General features: G+C 39.7%; 6 protein-coding genes across 6 annotated transcripts; 1 reads left to right on the top strand and 5 right to left on the bottom strand.

Annotated features, from left to right (window-relative positions):
* Nucleotides 1-289: 289 nt before the first annotated feature.
* Nucleotides 290-1808, top strand: GCK72_011032 (uncharacterized protein; the record flags this gene model as incomplete). Its single annotated transcript, XM_053728170.1, has 3 exons — nt 290-478; nt 861-1344; nt 1591-1808. 3 exons carry the CDS (start codon nt 290-292, stop codon nt 1806-1808), a joined length of 891 nt encoding a protein of 296 aa, XP_053587747.1.
* On the bottom strand, nt 870-2157 carry GCK72_011031 (uncharacterized protein; the record flags this gene model as incomplete). Its single annotated transcript, XM_053728169.1, has 4 exons — nt 870-1328; nt 1490-1816; nt 1862-2011; nt 2068-2157. 4 exons carry the CDS (start codon nt 2155-2157, stop codon nt 870-872), a joined length of 1026 nt encoding a protein of 341 aa, XP_053587746.1.
* A 1228-nt stretch (nt 2158-3385) lies between these two features.
* GCK72_011030 (uncharacterized protein) lies at nt 3386-4685 on the bottom strand (the record flags this gene model as incomplete). The annotated part of the gene is made up of 3 exons (XM_003111679.2): nt 3386-3464; nt 3513-4353; nt 4400-4685. 3 exons carry the CDS (start codon nt 4683-4685, stop codon nt 3386-3388), a joined length of 1206 nt encoding a protein of 401 aa, XP_003111727.2.
* A 2496-nt stretch (nt 4686-7181) lies between these two features.
* Nucleotides 7182-8982, bottom strand: GCK72_011029 (uncharacterized protein; the record flags this gene model as incomplete). The annotated part of the gene is made up of 4 exons (XM_053728168.1): nt 7182-7223; nt 7271-7959; nt 8005-8622; nt 8670-8982. The coding sequence occupies 4 exons, from the start codon at nt 8980-8982 to the stop codon at nt 7182-7184; spliced, it is 1662 nt and encodes a 553-aa protein (XP_053587745.1).
* A 2259-nt stretch (nt 8983-11241) lies between these two features.
* Nucleotides 11242-11956, bottom strand: GCK72_011028 (uncharacterized protein; the record flags this gene model as incomplete). Its single annotated transcript, XM_003111645.2, has 3 exons — nt 11242-11415; nt 11461-11637; nt 11684-11956. 3 exons carry the CDS (start codon nt 11954-11956, stop codon nt 11242-11244), a joined length of 624 nt encoding a protein of 207 aa, XP_003111693.2.
* A 4593-nt stretch (nt 11957-16549) lies between these two features.
* GCK72_011027 (uncharacterized protein) lies at nt 16550-19742 on the bottom strand (the record flags this gene model as incomplete). The annotated part of the gene is made up of 7 exons (XM_053728167.1): nt 16550-16735; nt 17299-17568; nt 17617-17815; nt 18258-18320; nt 18367-18511; nt 18867-18996; nt 19587-19742. The coding sequence occupies 7 exons, from the start codon at nt 19740-19742 to the stop codon at nt 16550-16552; spliced, it is 1149 nt and encodes a 382-aa protein (XP_053587744.1).
* Between the last annotated feature and the right edge of the window lie 247 nt (nt 19743-19989).

The following is a 19989-nucleotide window of genomic DNA, read 5'->3' as shown; positions in this document are numbered from 1 at the left end:
TGACGTCATCGGAATTTGATAGAATAGTGCAACGTGGCAAACTCCTCCAGAACTTTCCACAAATTCAGAATATCAAATTTCAAATTCAGAATAGTACTAAAAATCGGATTAAGTTCTTTAAAAATCGGCATAAAAATTTCGCAATTCTTCGAAAAAGAAAAGCGAAAGAAGAAAAAAAATAGAATTGCCCCGGTTGCGAAAAAAATAGAAATCATCGTGTGGTGAAAAGGAGAAACAGCAGAGGAGAAGGAGGAGGAGGGATGAGGGGACACAAAAAAATAGAAGAGAAATGAGAGGGTTTTCTCTGTGTCGATTCTTCCTTCTTCTTCTTCTTCGCATCCTCCGTCTCTTCTACACTTCCACGTGTCTCTCTCACGCGATGGTTAGATATTGGAGACACAGTGCTTACCAAGTTTCTCCTGAATTCTCCTACATATTCTACACAATGTTTCAATACATACAATTCTACAGAATCAAAGTAAGAATAAAAATACATCTGAAACTACTGCTCAACAGTTTTTCATCTGTGAAAACCTAAAAAGTAAAACACGTGAAAGAAAGATATTTAATTTACATTTTAATCATGCCAATGTGTCCTAATTACTCTGAAAACAAAAGATAAATTCACCGATGACAAAAGGAAAAAAAATCGATCCGGGGGTTGAGGAGAGAGAAACTGCGGTAAAATGTAAACAATCGAACGGGCGGGTAAACGAGAGGGGTTGGGGGAGGAAGAGAGCACAAAAAAACCGAGCAAACAATTTAGAACTAACTGCTCTTGGCGTTCGACACCCTTAAAAATTATTGAAAAAAAGGTTGAAAGGTGCTGAAAATTTGAAAAAAAAATACAATTATTCAAGAAAGAAAATTTAGTTTCCCTTAACAAAGGCGACTCCCTTGGCGATATTCTTGTTGAGTTCTGGAACGGAGGCATCGATAAGCTTCTGCTCGAATGCAGAAACTTTTCCAACTCCGAGAATCTTCTCAACTCCATTTGGTCCCAATTCGACTGGGGTCGAGAAATATTCGACTCCCTTAACAGCATCAGAAGCGACGTATGCGCATTGAACATTCTTTTGTCCCTTGATTCCACGAACGAGGGCATTCGCGAAACGAGCTCCAGCCAAAGCCATCGAAAGAGTGGCCGATCCGGCTCCAGCCTTTGCGTTGACGACTTCAGTTCCAGCGTCTTGGATTCTTGGTGTCAGTTTGGCGATCTCTTCCTCAGAGAATTTGGTGGATGGGGTGACTTGGGAGAGGAGTGGGATGATGGTGATTCCTGCATGTCCTCCGACGACTGGGACGACGGTCTTGGAGGCGTCGTGTCCCTGGAAACAAAGAAATGTATGAATTCGAACTGTGCTTTGGAGTCTCTTATCGTCTCTATTTGCTTCTTTTACCGTTTGGCGCGTAGACGCGTCGACAGAAGAAGAAAGAAGAGAAAAAATGAGACGCCAAGCGCAAAGAACGAGTAAAATATGAAACGAACCTTGAGCTCAGCAACGAAAGCTTGAGATCTGACGACATCGAGTGTGGTGACTCCGAAAACACGCTTTGGATCGTAAACTCCGGCCTTCTTAAGAACCTCAGATGCAATTGGGACAGTTGAGTTAACTGGGTTGGTGATGATGGCGATGAGAGCTTTTGGGGAGGCCTTGGCGATGACGGCGGCCAAATCACGGACGATTCCGGCGTTCGTGTTGAACAAATCGTCACGGGTCATTCCTGGCTTACGTGGAACTCCAGCTGGGATGACGATGACGTCGGCGTTCTCAACAGCAGCGTACAATTCCTTTGGGCCGGTGTGAGCGGTGACCTAGAACGAGAGGTTTTAAAGGAAAATTTTCAAAAAAACTCGAACCTTGGCGTTGGAATCAATGTGAGAAAGATCAGCGGCGACTCCTGGAGTGTTAACGACATCATAAAGGGCAAGATGGGCGACTAGTGGATCCTGCTTGAGAAGGAGACCCAATGGCTGTCCGATTCCTCCGGCAGCACCGAGAAGGGCGACCTGAAAATTTAAATTTGATAAAATAAATTTCTTTTTTTAATTTATTGACAAAATACCTTTGGAGCTTGGCTGGAATGACGGACAGAGACTGCGCGGAGTCCGGAGTTGGCGGCAGCCTGGACGAGGGTTTTTACTGGAAGGGACATCTTCTGTAATGAAAATTTTGATTAAAATATGATTTTTCTTGGCAATATATCACGAAAAGAAGATAAAGAACATTGCGATCAACTATTTTCACACGAAAAACCATAAAAATGCAAAAAGAACGAAGAGAAACTGTGTTGTTTGCTACCGGCCGGCCGCCGCTGAACGTTCTCTGAGTTTAAAGGCGCACACTCTTTTCAGGCGGCTTGAATCCAGTTCGTGGCGAGACCCAGTCGGCGGCAATTTGAAGTAGAATTTTCGGGATTTTTGCGGGTTTGTGTGGTTTAAACCATGGTTTGGATGGTTTTTAACAGAAAAAAGAACATTGAAGTAGCAGAATGAAGAGAACACGAAAAAAGGAAAGAAATGCGAGCAAGAAATGAAAGTTTGAATATGAAATTTGCGGGAAAACGGAGAAGAGAGAGGGAGATTGAGAGAAAGAGAAAGAATGAAAGAAGAATGATTGGAATTGTGTTTTTCTTTGACCAAATGTTAGCTGGCAGGTCTAAATTTTCGGAAAATTGTATTTTAAAGGAAAAATTGAACTTTTTTACAGAATATGAAGAAAAATGGTGAAATTAAACGAATTTTATCAAATTTGATATGAAAAATACTGAAATTAAACTGAAATTAGCAGTGGAGCACGTTTTGATCATCCCCGAACGGAGCGAAATTCCAAGTGTTTTTGAGCGCTATTTCTTCTATTTTTCATCGCTATCGAGTGAAAAATCATCATTTTTTTCTTCATTTTCGTTACGTCGGTCACCTACTAGACCATCCCCTCCCCCTATCACGCAACGGATCGACGGATTTGATTGTCAGGTTATTTTTTCTGATGTGTTTTTTCCAAAAATTCAAAATCCCCGTAATAATTCGGTTTTTTTGTTGAGAATCGCCGACCACCACTACAAAAAGCGACGAATGAAGGTTGCGAAACAACGATCGGAAGGATCTGAGGAGATTGGGCTGCTAGTGAGAGCGAAAATCGGAAGGAGTGGAGGACGAAAGATGTGGATCGAGTACAAAAGGATGAAGGAACCAATCACCTCTTGGCTAGAGAAGTGAGTTCCCTTTTTTATCAGTTAAGCTGGTAAAATAAAATTAAAATAACAAAATAAAAAACCGAGAGAAAGTGAAAAATTAGTGAGAAGTGAGAGGGATAGTGAAAGCGAAGAGGGTTTGTAGTGGAGTGGAGTGATACTGTGGTGGATAGGTGATCAGAGTGAAATATCAGCGTGTAACGGTAAGAACGAAACGTGGAGATGGTCCATTTTCGTCTTTCTGTTTGAAATTTCCTTCAATGATCATCCTGAAATAATATATATCTAATGAAGTTATAAAAGATTGAGTTAATTACTGAACATCCACCAAATGCATCGCTCCGTGCTTTTCCAGCTCGTTGAATTTTGCTTTTCCATTTCCTCCTTGAACGCGTTTCAACAAATCCTGTACATTATCCTTTCCCGGACTTTTCGCACCAAATTTTATGTATCTAATGCTGTGGCGCTTCCTAACTTGTAAAAACTTCTCCTTAATGCATCTTTCCAAAACTTCCGTTCCGATAGTGATGCGGATCTTCTCCTCAAGATCATCTCTTCTCATAACCTTCCCAAAATCTCTATCATAGAAGCAATTTTCGGCAAATAATAGGAGCAGACGATGAATCGGTGATCCTTTGGTGACTATTTGCTTTGCTTCATTTGTCAGTGTCACAATGGTGCCAACTTCACAGTTTTCCACTTTCGATTCGGAGCCTAGAAGACTCTGGACGACGTCGCCAATGGTTTCCAAGGGTTGCGCACTTCTGTGAAGCAATTTCGTGAACAACACGGATGAACGACGCCGAAGTTCAGCACTTCGGATTCTTCGAAGTGTCATCGCTGTGAAGAAGACATCTTTGAGATTGAAGATGGTGATTAGCGTGGAACATGGGCATTTCCGAAGATACTTCTCTGGAATTCGGCTGATGATTCCAGCCAGTGCATCTTCGAACAATCGTGGTTTCAACCGATTGCCCATGTAAAGTGACGCCTGAATAATGGTGATGCAGATGACTCGGTACATTACACCACTGAAGATGATTGGAGCGTAGGAGACGAAGGCCATCGAGAATAGTGGCGCTAGGAGGAATGCAACGAAGTTGGCGACCCCAGTGATTTTCCAGCTGAAACCCAGTCCAAGGAATACGGTTCCAGAAACTGAACATTCTAGAATTATACTGCGATAATGAAAAGTCAAACAAACCAATTCCGAAGCCGGACCCAAAGGTGTTCAGTCCAAAGAAGTGTGTGAGGAAGGAGAGGTTGGAAATCACTGGATTCGATGCGATGAGATGAACATTGGGCACGGCAAGAACGGCTCCAGAAATCATTCCAGCCAATGCACTAGGTGAAGACTGGATCAGAATATCCAGGTATCCATTCTTCACATCCATCATCCGCGGTGCGTTCTCAACATCTTGTTGGACGAGAAGGGATAGAAACCCAATGAGGAGGTGCCAATACGTGAACTTATCTGTCGGTGGTTGCATGTTTTTCAGAAACATTTTGATGTTCAGATCAGCAACTAATTGAGTTTATGATTCTCCGAACTTTATTTTAATTTTTGATCTGCTTATTTGGCTCTTAGATCTAAACTTTCCCGGGTCCCCTTCCATGTTCCCACCAGATATAACTGTTGTTAGGTCAATCGCTTTTAATAAGACATTTTGTCTGCCAAAAACTACTTGACTATGTTTTCAGCGTCTTCAAGAAGAGTGAGTGTATCAACAATATCGACAACATTGGCAATTCGTCACGTCCATTGGATTGAAAAAAACGGTGAGTATTTTTTCCCTACTGATCCTCATAACCTCTTTACTGACAGTCTATCGAATATGTGTATGTTCTATTCTCATAGAAACATACCGTTTCGTAAGGATGCTGGTATTTTGTGTTTCGAGTTGAGACATAACGGAAAATCTTTTTTGACTTGAATTGATTGATTAGTATAGAAGTTTTGACAGAGTTCGGATAACTTAGCCTTTGTTTTCATCTGTTAGATAAAGGATACGCACGAGTTGCATTATATTTCGGAAATATTTTATTTTGTCAGAAAAGAATTAAACAAAAATAAATTATTTCTGTATATTCCAGTTTCTATACACAGTTGTATTCCGAGCAACTGAGTGACCATATAGCCAGTCCACTGGAAATCTAGAAAACATACGAAATTCTTTGGTGTAATACCAAATGGAAATTTCAATGCAAAGAAAGTATACATAGAAATGACGAATCATCATGGGAAATGTCTGAAAAGGCTGGATCATCAGTAGATCAAGGATTTCACTTACAGAATATTGATATACATAGAATCCAGAAATTGAAAAGAAGAGAGTGAAGAAGAGAATTGATTTCCATGGAACTTGAATGGGCAACTTTGGAATAAGAACACTTCTGAAATTGAACACTCTTCGTATTCCATAACACATGAACATTGTTGACATTATTCTACCACAATGGGGACTCATCTGAAATTTCTCAAGTTTTTGAAGCAAATTATCAAATCAAAACTACTCACCCATTCATAGTTATAGTACAGTAAATTGCATACATTACATAAAAATGCAGACTGTATCATACCGAAAAGATAAAATATTGCGGTATGACTATCTTCAATTACACTATAAAGATGTGGAGGAAGGGGAAAAAAAAAAAAAAAGATAGTTTCGTATGGAAGCACTCTGATGGTTTCTAATTGAATTCCATCGTGCAATTCCGGATAAGCAGCACCCAACTGAGAAGCGAAATAGATACAACACATTGGGATTCCAGTGATTATTGAGAACACCATGACGATGAGAAGGGAAGAAAATCAATGGAGGTGTGTTGTCTGGGGGAGAGATGAGATGAGGGTTTATGTACAGAGTACTGCTGGGAGTGTCCTATAGGGTGTCAATCATAGATGTACGTGGCTTGTCTGCTACAGTGGCCGGAGTCTACCGCACGGTAGGTCCGTTAGCTGTGTAGGGGGATTATTTTAGGGCACCTTCAAGATCAACACTCATTAGCTGCACAATTCCCCTGTATCTGATGGTGTGGGCCATCAGACACAGGGGAATTGTGCAGATGGGTTGACCAAAGCTCTATTTCAGATTTTAGATTCAGAGGTCAAACACAATGCCAGTTCACAGTGCGACCCGATGGGCATCTGAAACTATCGGCTAACAGGGGCTCTTAAAATTTGGAGAGCAAGTCACCAAATCTGAAAACTTTGGATGAAAAACAATTATTTTTAGATGAAATGATGAAGAATCCCCTCTTCACAAGTTGTCGAATATTTCTAATTTCACTGAAACACTTTTCATTTTGTAGGGGATGTCTGGAACACGATCCTTTTTGTGCCGAAATAGTTTCTATACTCAAAAACTTGATATATATGTAGATGTCATCCAGTGTACTTTGAGTTGAGAAACTTGATCGATCAATTTTTGTATTTTCAGCTGTTTTTGGGAGTTTCTATAAGAGTTACACCAAGAATCAGATAATACAATCAGGGAAAATGAATAAGTTCATTCTTTTCTGGAAAACAGTCAATTTATGTCGGAGAGTAGTCAAACTTTCACAGTCTGAAGACACAGCTGGGTTGTCAGGTTAATTTTTCTGATGTGTTTTTTTTCGAAAATTCCAAATATCCGTAATAATTCGTTTTTTTTTGAGAATCGCCGACAATAACAACGACGAATAGAGTCAAAGAAGACCAAGTGACTACGAAGCAAATAGCGATAGGAGGGATAGGAGGAGATTTGACTAGAAGAGATTGGAAGAGAAGTGAGTTTCCCTTTTTATCAGTTAATCAGCTCGGTTAACCGAGGCAAAAATAAACAAAATTAGACAAAAACCGAAAGAAAGTGATAAATGAGTGAGAAGTGAGAGGGAGAGAGAGAAAGCGAAAAGGGTTTGAAGTGGAGTGGAGTGATGGTGTAGTGGATGGTTGATAGAGATGATGAACTCAATGGTTTAATCGAAGTGAGAAGCGAGGAGAGGCTTCATCCTTGACTCGTTGGCTGAAGTTTCCCTCGATGATTAGTCTAGAAACATATATTGATAGACAGTCGAAATATTCGAAGTAACTCACTCTATCTCTACCATATGCATCGCTCCGTGCTCTTGAAGCTTCGAGTAATTGGACGTTGTCCCTTCTCTTCACTCTCAAGTATCTCTTATGGATGCACTGATCGATGACTTCTGTTTTGATGTCTGATTCGACCGCTCCTTCCAGCAAATCTCTTTTCAGAACGTTGAAGTTTCCAGTATCTTGGCATGTTTCACTGAAGGTCCGAAGCAAGTGGTGAATCGGTGAACCGTGTCTCCCGATCTTCTTCCCTTCTGCAGTGAGATTGACGGTAGCAGATACTACGCAGTTCTCGACCTTAGAATCGGATCCCAACATCTGTTCAACTACCTTTCCGATTGTCTCCAAGGGAGTGGGAGTTGTGTGGGCGAAGGCGTTGAACACTCGAGACGAGCTGCGATGAAGGGAGGAACTTCGGATCCGTTGGAGTGTCCTTCTTGTGGCATTCCAAGGAGCGGATGGCCAAATTTTCCGGATGTTGTCCTCGAAAAATGTTGGACTTCTGATGTAACAGAAGTAGAGGAAAAACTGGATCAACGTGGTGACTCCTCCTCTCCACCACAGACGGGTGCACCACGGAATGTAGTTCACCAAGAAGCTGGTGAAGACCGGAGCAAAGAGATATGCAACGCCATTGACTAATCCACTGACCTTCCAATCGTACCCGAGACCGATGAAGACTGTCGTTGAATCTAAGATAGAATTGGTTACTATTAAGGATTTCGAACTTTACGTACCGATCCCAAATCCTGATCCGACAGCTTGCATGCTTCCAATGTGGGACAAAACAGAGAGATTGGAGACGATCGGGTTGGTGGCGACCAGGTATATCCTTGGAATAGCAAGAAATGCTCCAGAAATGAAGCTAGTGAATGCACTAGGTGGCGATTCGATCAGAACTCGAATGTACTCCATCTGCTCTGTGCTGTTCTTCTGGTAGAAGGATGTGACTGAATTATACAGTGCGACGACCAATGTGCTGTTGCTCTCCTCTGTGATGTGGATATCCATCCTTTGGCTGTTCTCGACATTGTGATGAAGCAGTAGCAAGAAGAAGCCAACAAGCAAGAGCCAAAATGTGAAATTCTCGTCCGATGGATGCAGGAGTTTCCAGAAGTGGTGTACTTTGTCGTACCCATCCCAATTCAACGTGGTCTCTTCCAAAATCTTGTAATTTGCAACGTCCGACGTGCTCAATAGTGGATTGGATTCGATGAAGCTGGTGACAACATCATTGAGCGTCCTCCGATTGCGAGACGACATCGAGGAGAAGCAATCTTCGAAGAAGGTGGGAAATTCGCATGCGTAGAAATACAAGATTTCCTGGCAGAAGAATACTTGTATCGTTTTCGCCGCTGAAATGAGAAAACAATAGAAGTGCTGAAGATATTTAAAAACAAACCGAGTCCGAAAGCTGAGCCGTACGAATGGAGACCAAAGGATCCTGTCAACATGGTCGCATTGCTAATGAAAGGAATCGCCATGTATCGAATCCTTCCCAGTGAGAGCAAAGCTGCTGTCAGAAGTCCAATCATCTCGGATGGTCCGCTTGACCAAATGAGAGTCCAGGCCGAGACTTCAACGGTGGTTCCATTGACGAAATATCTTTGCTGGTTCTCGATGTCAAACTGGAAGATGAGAGACATGAGGGAGATCAGCACGTGCCATATGTTGAACTCGGTGGCTGGTGGTTGAAAGAAGTCGAGGATATTCATGTCCGCTGAAAAATGTTCACGAATCTGTTGTGTCTATCGCTGGGGGTAGTGTAGTGCGAGGGACGACAGTAATTAAAAAAATAGACTTTATTAGAAAGACTGAATAGAAAGGAGATACAATAAAGGGAAACGTGGATAAAACAGGGGCCGAGATTAGAGAATCTTAGAATAGATGGGAATGACTGAATCAGGGTTCATAGAATATAAGGAAGGCAAAGAAGGATAGAAAGGAGCGTGCGGTGCCGCGCACCTTTTGTATATCGAGGAAAGAGACTAGGTAGGTCAAATATTCCAAAACACAAGATTAGCACGCTGGGGACACGTTAATATAATTATGTATTCTAGGAGATTACAACACCGTTTAAAAATGTTCACGACTCATTTAGAAATTTTTTAAGGTTTTCTCAAAACATTGATCTACCGGTTTGGCTCTCATAATCAGTTTTACGCGGGCTCTAGTTTTCTTTTTAAGTTGAATGCAACTGCTCTTGTTTCAACATAGTTGTTAAACTAACTCATTCAATATTTCATTGTTTCAATTCAACTTTAATCGTTATTTTAGAATCTACAGCTGAAGAGCATCCACAACGGATCCGACGCCAGAATCTCGAAAAGAATTCCATTCTTTCAAGATCTTCAAACTTCCAGAAGAGGAGAGTTACCACAGCTTGGTTAAGGTCTGGATTTGCTATAATTGAATGAACTGATAACGTAAGTTTCTTTTTTTGATGTCCACCGTATTGCTCCTCATAACCTCTTTACCGACAGTCTGACGAATATGTGTATGTTCTACTCTCATAGAAACATACCGTTTCGTAAAGATGCTGGTATTTTGTGTTTCGAGTTGAGACATGACGGAAAATCTTTTTTGTCTTGAATTGATAGATTACTAATGAAGTTTTGACAGAGTTTGGATAACTGCGCTCTATTGTTAGTCGAGTGGTTTTTATTGCGTGAGGAGTTCAAGATTATTTCGTAGACTTAAGAAATGTTTCTATATTCAAAAAATGTAATCCAGATTTCACTTCATCTCCAGCTCTAGTGCAGAGTTAAAACTAGGTTTTAGCTCTCAGTGCTCTTCATGTGTTTGAGTTGAGAAGCTTGATTGTTTGTATTTTCAGCTGTTTTTTAGAGAGTTTTTATAAGAATAACACGATAAATCAGATAATACAATCAGAGAAAAAGAACAAGTTTATTCATTTTTTGGAAAACAGTCAATTTGTGTCAGAGAGTAGTCAACGTTTCACAGATCCTGAAGACATAGCTGAGGACGCGATTTCCAATGTTTCAAGAAGAATATATTTTCATTTTCAGCCGTTTTCTGACTATCCGGGACGTGGGACGTCAGAACTCATCTCATTTCGAGCGTTAGTATAAACAGTTGTATAATATGCTCTATGATAATCAATGCAATATTCCCGTGGCCATCGACAAATCAGTCGAAATTCTTTTGTATGATACCAAATTGAAGTTTCAATGGAAGGGAAAGCCAATCGATATTTTCCCGAGAGACAGAAAAAGGAGAAGGGAGAAATGAGGAGGATAATGGGGGATGGACCATCTGCCCAGAGAGGACGAGCTGGGAGGACAGGAGTCTTTTTTGTGTTAGTAAGCACACCAATGTGAAAAAAAAAACGATATGAATACTGTATTGAAAACCTAAAATAACATATTTCACAATTTCTCGAAATTTCTATAAACAGTAGTTTTAACAATCTTTGTGAAATCAGTAAAAAAGTGTATATCAATTTGTGGTGAGTTGTGTATCCTCGCTCTTTTGATAATTATTCCAAATTTTCAGACATTCTACATGATGCTCTGTCATCTCTATGTCTATTGTCTGTGTATCGAATATTCAATTTACTATTATACCAAAGAATTCCATCTGTTCTCCAGATGGCCGGGACACTTTTTTACTGATTTCACAAAGATTGTTAAAACTACTGTTTATAGAAATTTCGAGAAATTGTGAAATATGTTATTTTAGGTTTTGAATACAGTATTCATATCGTTTTTTTTCACATTGGTGTGCTTACTAACACAAAAAGACTAGGTGTCGCTCCAATACAGTTTTTACGGTAATTTGTCCGGTATTATAGAAACATACCGTTTCGTATTAATTCTGGTATTTCGTTATTGAGTTGAGACACGCCAAGAAATTATAGCCTTTGTTTCGGTATATATATAAAGGATACGCACGAGTTGCATTATGTTTCGGAAATATTTTATTTTATTAGAAAAGAGTTTAACAAAAAGAAATTATTTCTGGATATTCCAGTTTCTATACACAGTTGTATTCCGAGCAACTGAGTGACCACAAAGCCAGTCCACTGGAAATCTAGAAAACATACGAAATTCTTTGGTGTAATACCAAATGGAAATTTCAATGCAAAGAAAGTATACATAGAAATGACGAAGCATCATGTGAAATGTCTGAAAATGCTGGATGAATATCGGTAGATCATGACTTTTACTTACAGAATATTGAGATACATAGAATCCCGAAATTGAAAAGAAGAGAGTGAAGAAGAGAATTGATTTCCATGGAACTTGAATAGGCAACTTTGGAATAAGAACACTTCTGAAATTGAACACTCTTCGTATCCCATAACACATGAACATTGTTGACATTATTCTACCACAATGGGGACTCATCTGAAATTTCTCAAGTTTTTAAAGATATTTTATTGAAACTACTCACCCATTCATAATTATAGTACAATAAATTGCATACATTACATAAAAATGCAGATTGTATCATACCAAAAAGATAAAATATTGCGGTATGACTATCTTCAATTACACCACCAAGATGTGGAGGAAGGGGAAAAAAGAATATCATGATCGTTTCGTATGGAAGCACTCTGATGGTTTCTAATTGAATTCCATCGTGCAATTCCGGATAAGCAGCACCCAACTGAGAAGCGAAATAGATACAACACATTGGGATTCCAGTGATTATTGAGAACACCATGGCCGAAAAGAGAAGAAAATCAATGGATGAGTGTTGTATGGGAGAAGAGATGAGGGTAGATGTACAGAGTACTGCTGGGGGTGTCCTATAGGGTGTCAATCATAGATGACGTGGCTTGTCTGCTACAGTAGCCGGAATCTACCGCACGGTAGGCGCGTTAGCTGTGTAGGGGGATTATTTTACAGACTTGCAAAATTCCGGGCCGGATTTGAAGTTTTGAACTTTTTTCACTACAGTTTTTTTTCAAACATTTCATTTTCTCAAAAACCTTTAAAACCTACAAAAATCGTTTTTTAAATAATTTATTTTTTATTTTTCGGAAAACATATTTTCATAAAGGGGGATCCTTATGTGATTTTTCAAAATATCAAAAAAATTCAAAAAAGTTTTCCTGTTTTTGATGTTTTCAGTTGGAATACGATTTGAAATTTTATGGCTTCTAGTGGGATTTTTTGAGAAAAGTGGAAAAAACATCAAACACTCCTGAAATGTACCAATAGTTTTTTTCACAATGTTATCTGGGAAATTTGAATTTTTGTGAATTTTTGAGTGAAAACGCACAACACTAACATTCTCACTCCTACAGATAGCATACTTGCAACGGGCCGGGCCGGGCCGGGCCGGGCCGGGCCGATTTGAGAATTTTCACCGGCCCGGCCCGGCCCGGCCCGGCCCGGCCCGGCCCGGCCTGGCCCGGCCCGGCCTGGCCCGGCCCGGCCCGGTCGGCCCGGGTCACAGTACAAAAATTTGAAAATTTGAATTTTTTTGAAAATTTTTTGATTTTTTCGCAAAAAAGTCGAATTTTCGACTATGTTTTTACATATCGATAAAACTCAAGTTTACATAGGATTTTTGACTATTTTTGATGAAAATTTCAAAAAATTTCGAAAAATTTTGTGAAAAAGTTGTGCTCATTTTTTGACTCCGGGCCGACCGGGCCGGGCCGGGCCGGCAACTTTCTCTACCGGCCCGGCCCGGCCCGGCCCGGCCCGGCCCGGCCCGGCCCGGCCCGGGCCGGGCCGGGCCGGGCCGGGCCGACGGGCCGAGCCGGGCCGGGCCGATATTTTGCAAGTCTGACAGATAGTGCTTCTTAAGAAATATTTTTCAAAAAAACCGGAAAATTTTCGAAAAAATAATTTTAAATTTTTTTTCAATACTGAACTTCCGGGCCGACCGGGCCGGGCCGGAGAATATTTGATTTCGGCCCGGTCCGGCCCGTTGCAAGTCTGTTATTTTATGACACCTTCAAGATCAACACTCACAAGGTATAAAAGGGGGGGGCTCGCTTTTTCTTATGTATTCTGATTTTATTCTGTTATTTTATACCTGATAATAAATCTATTGTATTGTAACAAATCTTGGCAAAAACTCATTGACTACACATTCTCAATGACTACAAAGTCTCATTGACTTCATTTTTCTCAATGACTACACTTTTCTCATTGACTACACCACTCATTGACTACAAAATTTGAGGGATGCTCTCATTGACTACATCTCTCTGAAATACAGTCTACTAGACCATCTGAATTCATAACATATCTCAGAAGCCTTATCTTCCAAACAGGACCGGAAAAAGTAGCGGACTGACCAAATTAGGAACGAGTTTTCACCATTCTCTTAGGCTTAGGTTTCTTAAAATTCGGAAAAGAATTGACAAAAACGAAAACCGATAATAACCGTTTTTGTCAAGTTTGTTTCCAAAATTCTAAGAAACCTAAGCCTAAGAGAATGGTGAAAACTGGTCCCCCTTAAGAATCACACAGATTGGATAAACTTTGTTCCTCTTTCAGCACACTGATTTGGAATCCCCCAATTTTTTTTTTCTAGTTTTGGATATTGTACTAGCGAAAAATAATGTGAGACAGTCAGTGAGGGTGTGGCACATGCTCAAAGCTGACCAATCTTAACTTAAAAACTGCGAGTACTGCGTTCTCTTTGCCGAGTACTGTAGATGTAGTCAAGGAGAGAATCCCTCGAATTTTGTAGTCAATGAGTGGTGTAGTCAATGAGAAAAGTGTAGTCATTGAGAGAAAAGAAGTCAATAAGACTTTGTAGTCATTGAGAATGTGTAGTCAATGAGACAATGTAGTCATTGAGAGGTGTAGTCAATGAGTTTTTGCCACAAATCTTCGATATTTCGACAACACTCGAAATTTTGACAAAAATTCGAGATAATTTCTGTTTTGACATCCAAATAAGGCTTTGAAGCATATTTAGCAGCGAAGTGTTTTTTGAAACCCGATTTCAAACTCTTACTATTTTAATAAAACCACCCGCCATTTGAATAAGGTCCCCCTGATTTATGAAGAATCGGTCGTTATTTATAGCATTCTGATAAAGATCTTCACGTAAAAAATAGACTTTTTTTAGCTACAAAAAAGTGTTTTTCTTCATTTTGTGAATATGTCACGTTCGGGGGAATCTTTTATTTTTCGTGATAAAACATAAAAACAATGATGAATATTGACGTGCCCTGCCCGACTGAATACACTCGATCTTATCGATCGAAAACAACTCTCGTCAGTTTGAGTTTTGAAATTGACCATCGATGACGACGTCTCTCTTCCATCGTCTCTTGTCAGATAAGTTTTTCTTATAAGCAGATTTTGAAAATGGATGATTAGGTTTTCATAGGTCCTTTCTTTTACTGCGCACTACTCTTTTTTGTAGGAATTGACCCCGACTTGAAAGGCTCATTTGAGAAGTCTATAAACCAGCAAACCGCATTATGCAGACAGATACATACGCATAGGTTTTCAAGGGATTGGCTTTTCAGTCAATGAACCAGTTTACCATAATATGCAGGGTAAGTACCCATAGACTTGCTGGGACTAGTCTATATACTAGTAAACCGCAAATATGGAGACCATTAGATGCCCATAGGCTTACAGGGGATTGACTCTGTAGTCAATGAACCAGTGAGCCATATTATGGAGGGTAAGTTCCCATAGGCTTGCAAGGAATGAACTTTTTAGTCTATTAACCTGCTAACCACAATATGGAGACCAATAGATACGCATAGGCTTGAAGGGAATAGACTTCACGAGCGACCCTCCCAAGTCAGGGTAAACAAAATAAAAAATACAACAAGAAAGAGGACCTTTGAAACCCTAACTACTCTTTTTCTTAATCTGCCGACGAGAGTTATAGTGAAACAAAAGTTCGCATTTTCAGAGTTTTCGGAGCCATTGGCAATACCTGCTTTCAACTTTTCATGCGTGCAATTCGTTTCGGGAACACCAGCTGTTCGATCTTATCGATCGGAAACATCTCTCGCCTGAATTCTCAAATCGACCAGCGATGACGACGTCTCTCTTCCATCGTCTCCTGTAAGATAAGTTTTTCTTATAAGCAGATTTTGAAAGTGAATGATTGGGTTTTCAAAGGTTCTTTCTTTAGCCGCGCTATTAGTTTCTGTAGGAATTGACCCGACTTGAAAGGTTCATTTAAGAAGTCTATAAACCAGCAAACCGCATTATGCATTGTGCCATGCAGACAGATACATACGCATAGGTTTTCAGGGGGATTGACTTTTCAGTCACTGAACCAGTGAACCATAATATGCAGGTTAAGTACCCATAGGCTTGCATGGAATAGACTTTTTAGTCAATAAACTTGCTAACCACAATATGGAGACCGATAGATACGCATAGGTCTGCGGGGAATAGACTTCAAAAGCGATCTTTCCAAGTCGGCGTAAATGCCAACTAAATCTAAAAATACAACAAGAAAGAGGACCTTTAAAAACCTAATCATCAACTTTTGAATACCTAAATATGTTTTCTTATTGAGTTGCTGAGTCGATCCCTGTTTTGCTCATTTGGTGTGAGCGTGGTTCGCTGCTATCAATTATCAGAAATAGATGAAATTACAATCAAAAGTCTCAAAAACGGGTAATTTTCTATGATATTGACTTCCCCAACCATTCTGCACCGTAAGTTTAATTAACAGGTGAATAGATGTACAACTGGGTGTACAGCAGAGTTGCATGGAATTCCGACTTCCGACTTCCGGATAAGAAATTTTCCCTTCCATGCAACTCTGGTGTACAGGAACTGGCGAAACTTGAAATTTAGGAGCAGGGTTATGATGAATTCCAGGTAAACCTTCCAGACCTTTTCTCAGGAAATAGATGGAAAATTCTCTGTTTAATACTGGTTAAACTAGCAATAGTTTAACCTAGAATTACTTCCATCGAGAAAAATGGAAAAGGGTTCCAAACTGAAAAAGTGTAACTGTTGAGAGTTCGAATGGTCTTCTTGGGTCGATCCTAGACCAACCCAAAACTTACGATACCTCATACTTAGGGTAATTAGACCTTTATTGTGCTACAATAAAAAAGTAATAATAAAATATAACAAAAAGGATAAAAACTGGAGGAAACTTCTTGGGAAGCTTCGAGGTGAGTCCACGAGTCCAATCCACGTCGTTAATACAATACTCCTTAATAACTTCGGATAATTTGTGCGAATTCATTGTGCTGTGAGCAAAAATACGGAAATTTTCGAAAAAAAAGCAAATTTATGTTGAGAATCTTGAATCACTTGGCACCAATTTTCAAAAAATCACAGAAAAATGTATAAAATTCTCCTAATATTTGATAGTTTTCCTCATGTCATCCAACACCAGTTCTGTCAATTTCTTGGCCGATTTCATGATGACGTCATCTGGATCTTCTGGAGTCATTGACGAGTTCTTATCGATATTCAGGGTAGGAGTCACGTGACGTGGAGAGTCTCGAGTTTTTGGAACAATTCGGGCGATGCGTTGACGGGCCTGGAAACAGAGGACATAGAAATTATTCTTTTTTCGTAAATCGATAAATAATTTGGCAGAACAGATCAAAAGTCATTTTTCGTGAAAATTCACACCTTGCCGGTCATGTCGTTAAAAAATCATGGAAAACTATTGAAAACTCACAAATTTGTAGAGTTTCGAAAAATTCGAAAATAGTAAAACTACCGTAAGACTTTGCGTTTCCAGGCAATCTTTTTGAAAGTCATTTTTTCGGATTCAGCTCGTCGGGAGCCTTCAGAAAAGTATAATCATGCCATTCTTTGGAAGAAATTGGGTCCCACCACGAAAATCGCAGAACCTCGGTTTAAAGGCGCATACCGTAGTTTCGTGGTAGGACCCAACTTCATCCAAAGTGGGGCATGATTATACTTTTCTAAAAGCTCTCGTCGGAAGGAATTTGAATATACCAGTTTCACGGCCGAGTTTTGGGTTTCTAGGCCACCAGGAGTGGATTTCTAGGCCACGGTTGAAACCATTTAGATTTTTGAGTTTTTTCGTAAATCGACACATAGGTAGTGTCGATTTACGGCGGTATTATTTACCTTCATCAAGTTATCATCCATCAAGAATCCCCGTCTCTTCTGAATTATCGACGTGGCGATGCCACCAGGTGGATGTGGTCTTCTGAATCTCGCGATGACGTCATCTGAATCCTCGTCACGTCTTCTGCCCAATACTTGTTGTATCGACGTGGCAAGTCGTTGCTGTCTTCTCGTTTGAATACCGTAATCCACTGGAGACGGCATGTGGTGAAAAGTGGGCGGAGCTTGCGGTTTCTTTCGTTTTTCTTCATTTTTCAGATGTTTTTCGATCTGAAATTGACCCTTTTTTCGATAGATTCGCAGTTTGGATTCCCTCACCGTCTCTACATCAGCCAACACTTTTAGATTGAACTCATTCGCTGACTCTTCTATCGATTTTCCGATCGATTTTAATAATTTCCGATTTTTCGATCGAAAATTTTCGGAAAACCGCAAGATTTCCGAGGAAATTGTGTAGAAAAGACGACAGAATCGGTGGATCACCGGAACGAGACATTGAATTTCGATTGACGGTTGGCTGGAAGAAAATTCAGATTGTTTGTGGCCTAGGAAACCAAAATTGGGCCATGAAAATGAGATGGCTGAAATTAGTGAGGCAAGAGCTTTCAGAAAAGTATAATCATGCCCTAGTTCGGAGGAGGTCGGGTCCCACCACGAAAACTACAGTAATCCAGTTTAAAGACGCATACCGTAGTTTCGTGGTGGGACCCAACATTCATCTAATCGGGGCATGATTATACTTTTCTGAAAGCTCTCGTCGGGAGAAATTTGAATATAACGGTTTCACGGCCGAGTTTTTGGTTTCTAGGCCACCAGGAGTGGATTTTCAGGCCACGGTTAAAAATAGCTTATACTTTGAGTTTTACGATCAAATTTTGTTGAAAAAACATTCAGTATGAAACGAAAAATTCAAAAATTAGAAATTCGAGTGAAAATTCGACAAAAATTAGATTAATTACCCCTGAAACCGCTTCCCGAATGTCTTCAACACAAGCCCCACTCGTCGACACGCCGTTCCGATGCTGAAATTTTTTAAATTTTAAAAGTAAATTCGAAGAAAAAACTAACTGCATCGCAATATTCTCTCTCTCCTCCTTATTTTCCATTGCCAACTTTTTGAGATGTTCCACTTTGAGACCCGCATCGAAAAGTTCACTGACTTCTCGATTTTGATGCGTTCGGTCTGTTGAGATGAAGCAATTTCGGGGATCAACTGGAAATAATGAAATTAGAATTCGTTAATTCGGTCACCAAATAGGTATATTTAGAATCAGCTCGTCGAGAGCTTTCAGAAAAGTATAATCATGCCCTGGTTTGCTTTTATTTGAGTCCCACCACGAACACTACAGTAACCCAATTTAAAGGCGCATACCGTAGTTTCGTGGTGGGACCCAACTTGCTTCGAATATGGGCATGATTATACTTTTCTGAAAGCTCTTAATGAGGTGATTCTGAATATGCAAGTTTGATGGCCGAGTTTTGAAGTCCTAGGCCACCAGAGGTGATTTCCTAGGTCATCTCTTTGGCTCTAACTTCGAAATTTCCAGAATTTTTCATCTGAAACTCACCATTCGCTTCGAATGTCTCAATAAAATATTGAATAGTACTTGTCAACTCAATGACTGCTGTTTGGATGGAAATTATGTATGGATGTGGTGTTTTTGAGTGGGAGGAGGATGATGTAGACGTGGAGGGTTTCTGGAAATTAAATAATTGTATTTCTAAAATCTTGACAAAAATTAAAAATTTTCTATCAAAATTCGTTAAAAAACTCAAAAATGGCAAATTTACAACAATTTCCCTGTTTGACCTAGGAATTTGCTGAAAGTGCTGAAAACCATAACGCCGGAACTTTTCGTGAAAAATTACACACTGTCGGCCATTTTTGGTAAAAAAAATCATGGAAAACTATTGAAAACTCACAAAGTTATACATTTTCGAAAATATTCGAAAAACTCGAAAATAGTAAGACTACAGTAAGCCTCTGAAATTTCAACCAATCTTCTTGAAAGCTATATTTTCGGATTCAGCTCGTCAAGAGCTTTCAGAAAAGTATAATCATGCCATGCTCTGGAAGAAATTGGGTCCCACCACGAAAACTACAGTAACCCAGTTAATAGGCGCATACCGTAGTTTCGTGGTAAGACCCAACTTGCTTCAAACCATTGCATGATTATACTTTTCTGAAAGCTCTTAATGAGGTGATTCTGAATATGTAAGTTTGATGGCCGAGTTTTGAGATCCTAGGCCACCAGGAGTAGATTTCTAGGTCACGATCCTAAACTCACCCTTAAATCGATTCCCTCATCATCCTGATACCTCCTCTGATTCTCTTCTAAATTTCTTCTCGTCTCCGATTGCCATTTTTCTATGAATTTTTGCTCGCCGAGCAAAAATTTAATGACTTGTTGCGACGCTAATTCTAACACTACTTCTTCGGACATCTGTAATTATACATTAAATATTTAACAAATGAGTAAAAATCAATACAAAATTAACACAAATTCAGAAATTACACGGATTATACCACATTTTGAAAGACAAAAAATACGAAAAGATGACTGAAAATCAAAAAAATAAATGCAAATAATTTATCATAAAATAAACAGGAATAAGGCAATTTGAAAATCACAAAAACCGGAAAGTGAAATTTTGAAAAATAATACATTAATACATTAAAAAGCTGAAATT

The sequence above is a fragment of the Caenorhabditis remanei genome, chromosome III, assembly GCF_010183535.1.
Source record: "Caenorhabditis remanei strain PX506 chromosome III, whole genome shotgun sequence".
Classification (NCBI taxonomy): Eukaryota; Metazoa; Nematoda; class Chromadorea; order Rhabditida; family Rhabditidae; genus Caenorhabditis; species Caenorhabditis remanei.
The sequence above is the reverse complement of the archived record's forward strand: the minus strand, read 5'-3'. Positions and strand labels throughout refer to the sequence as shown.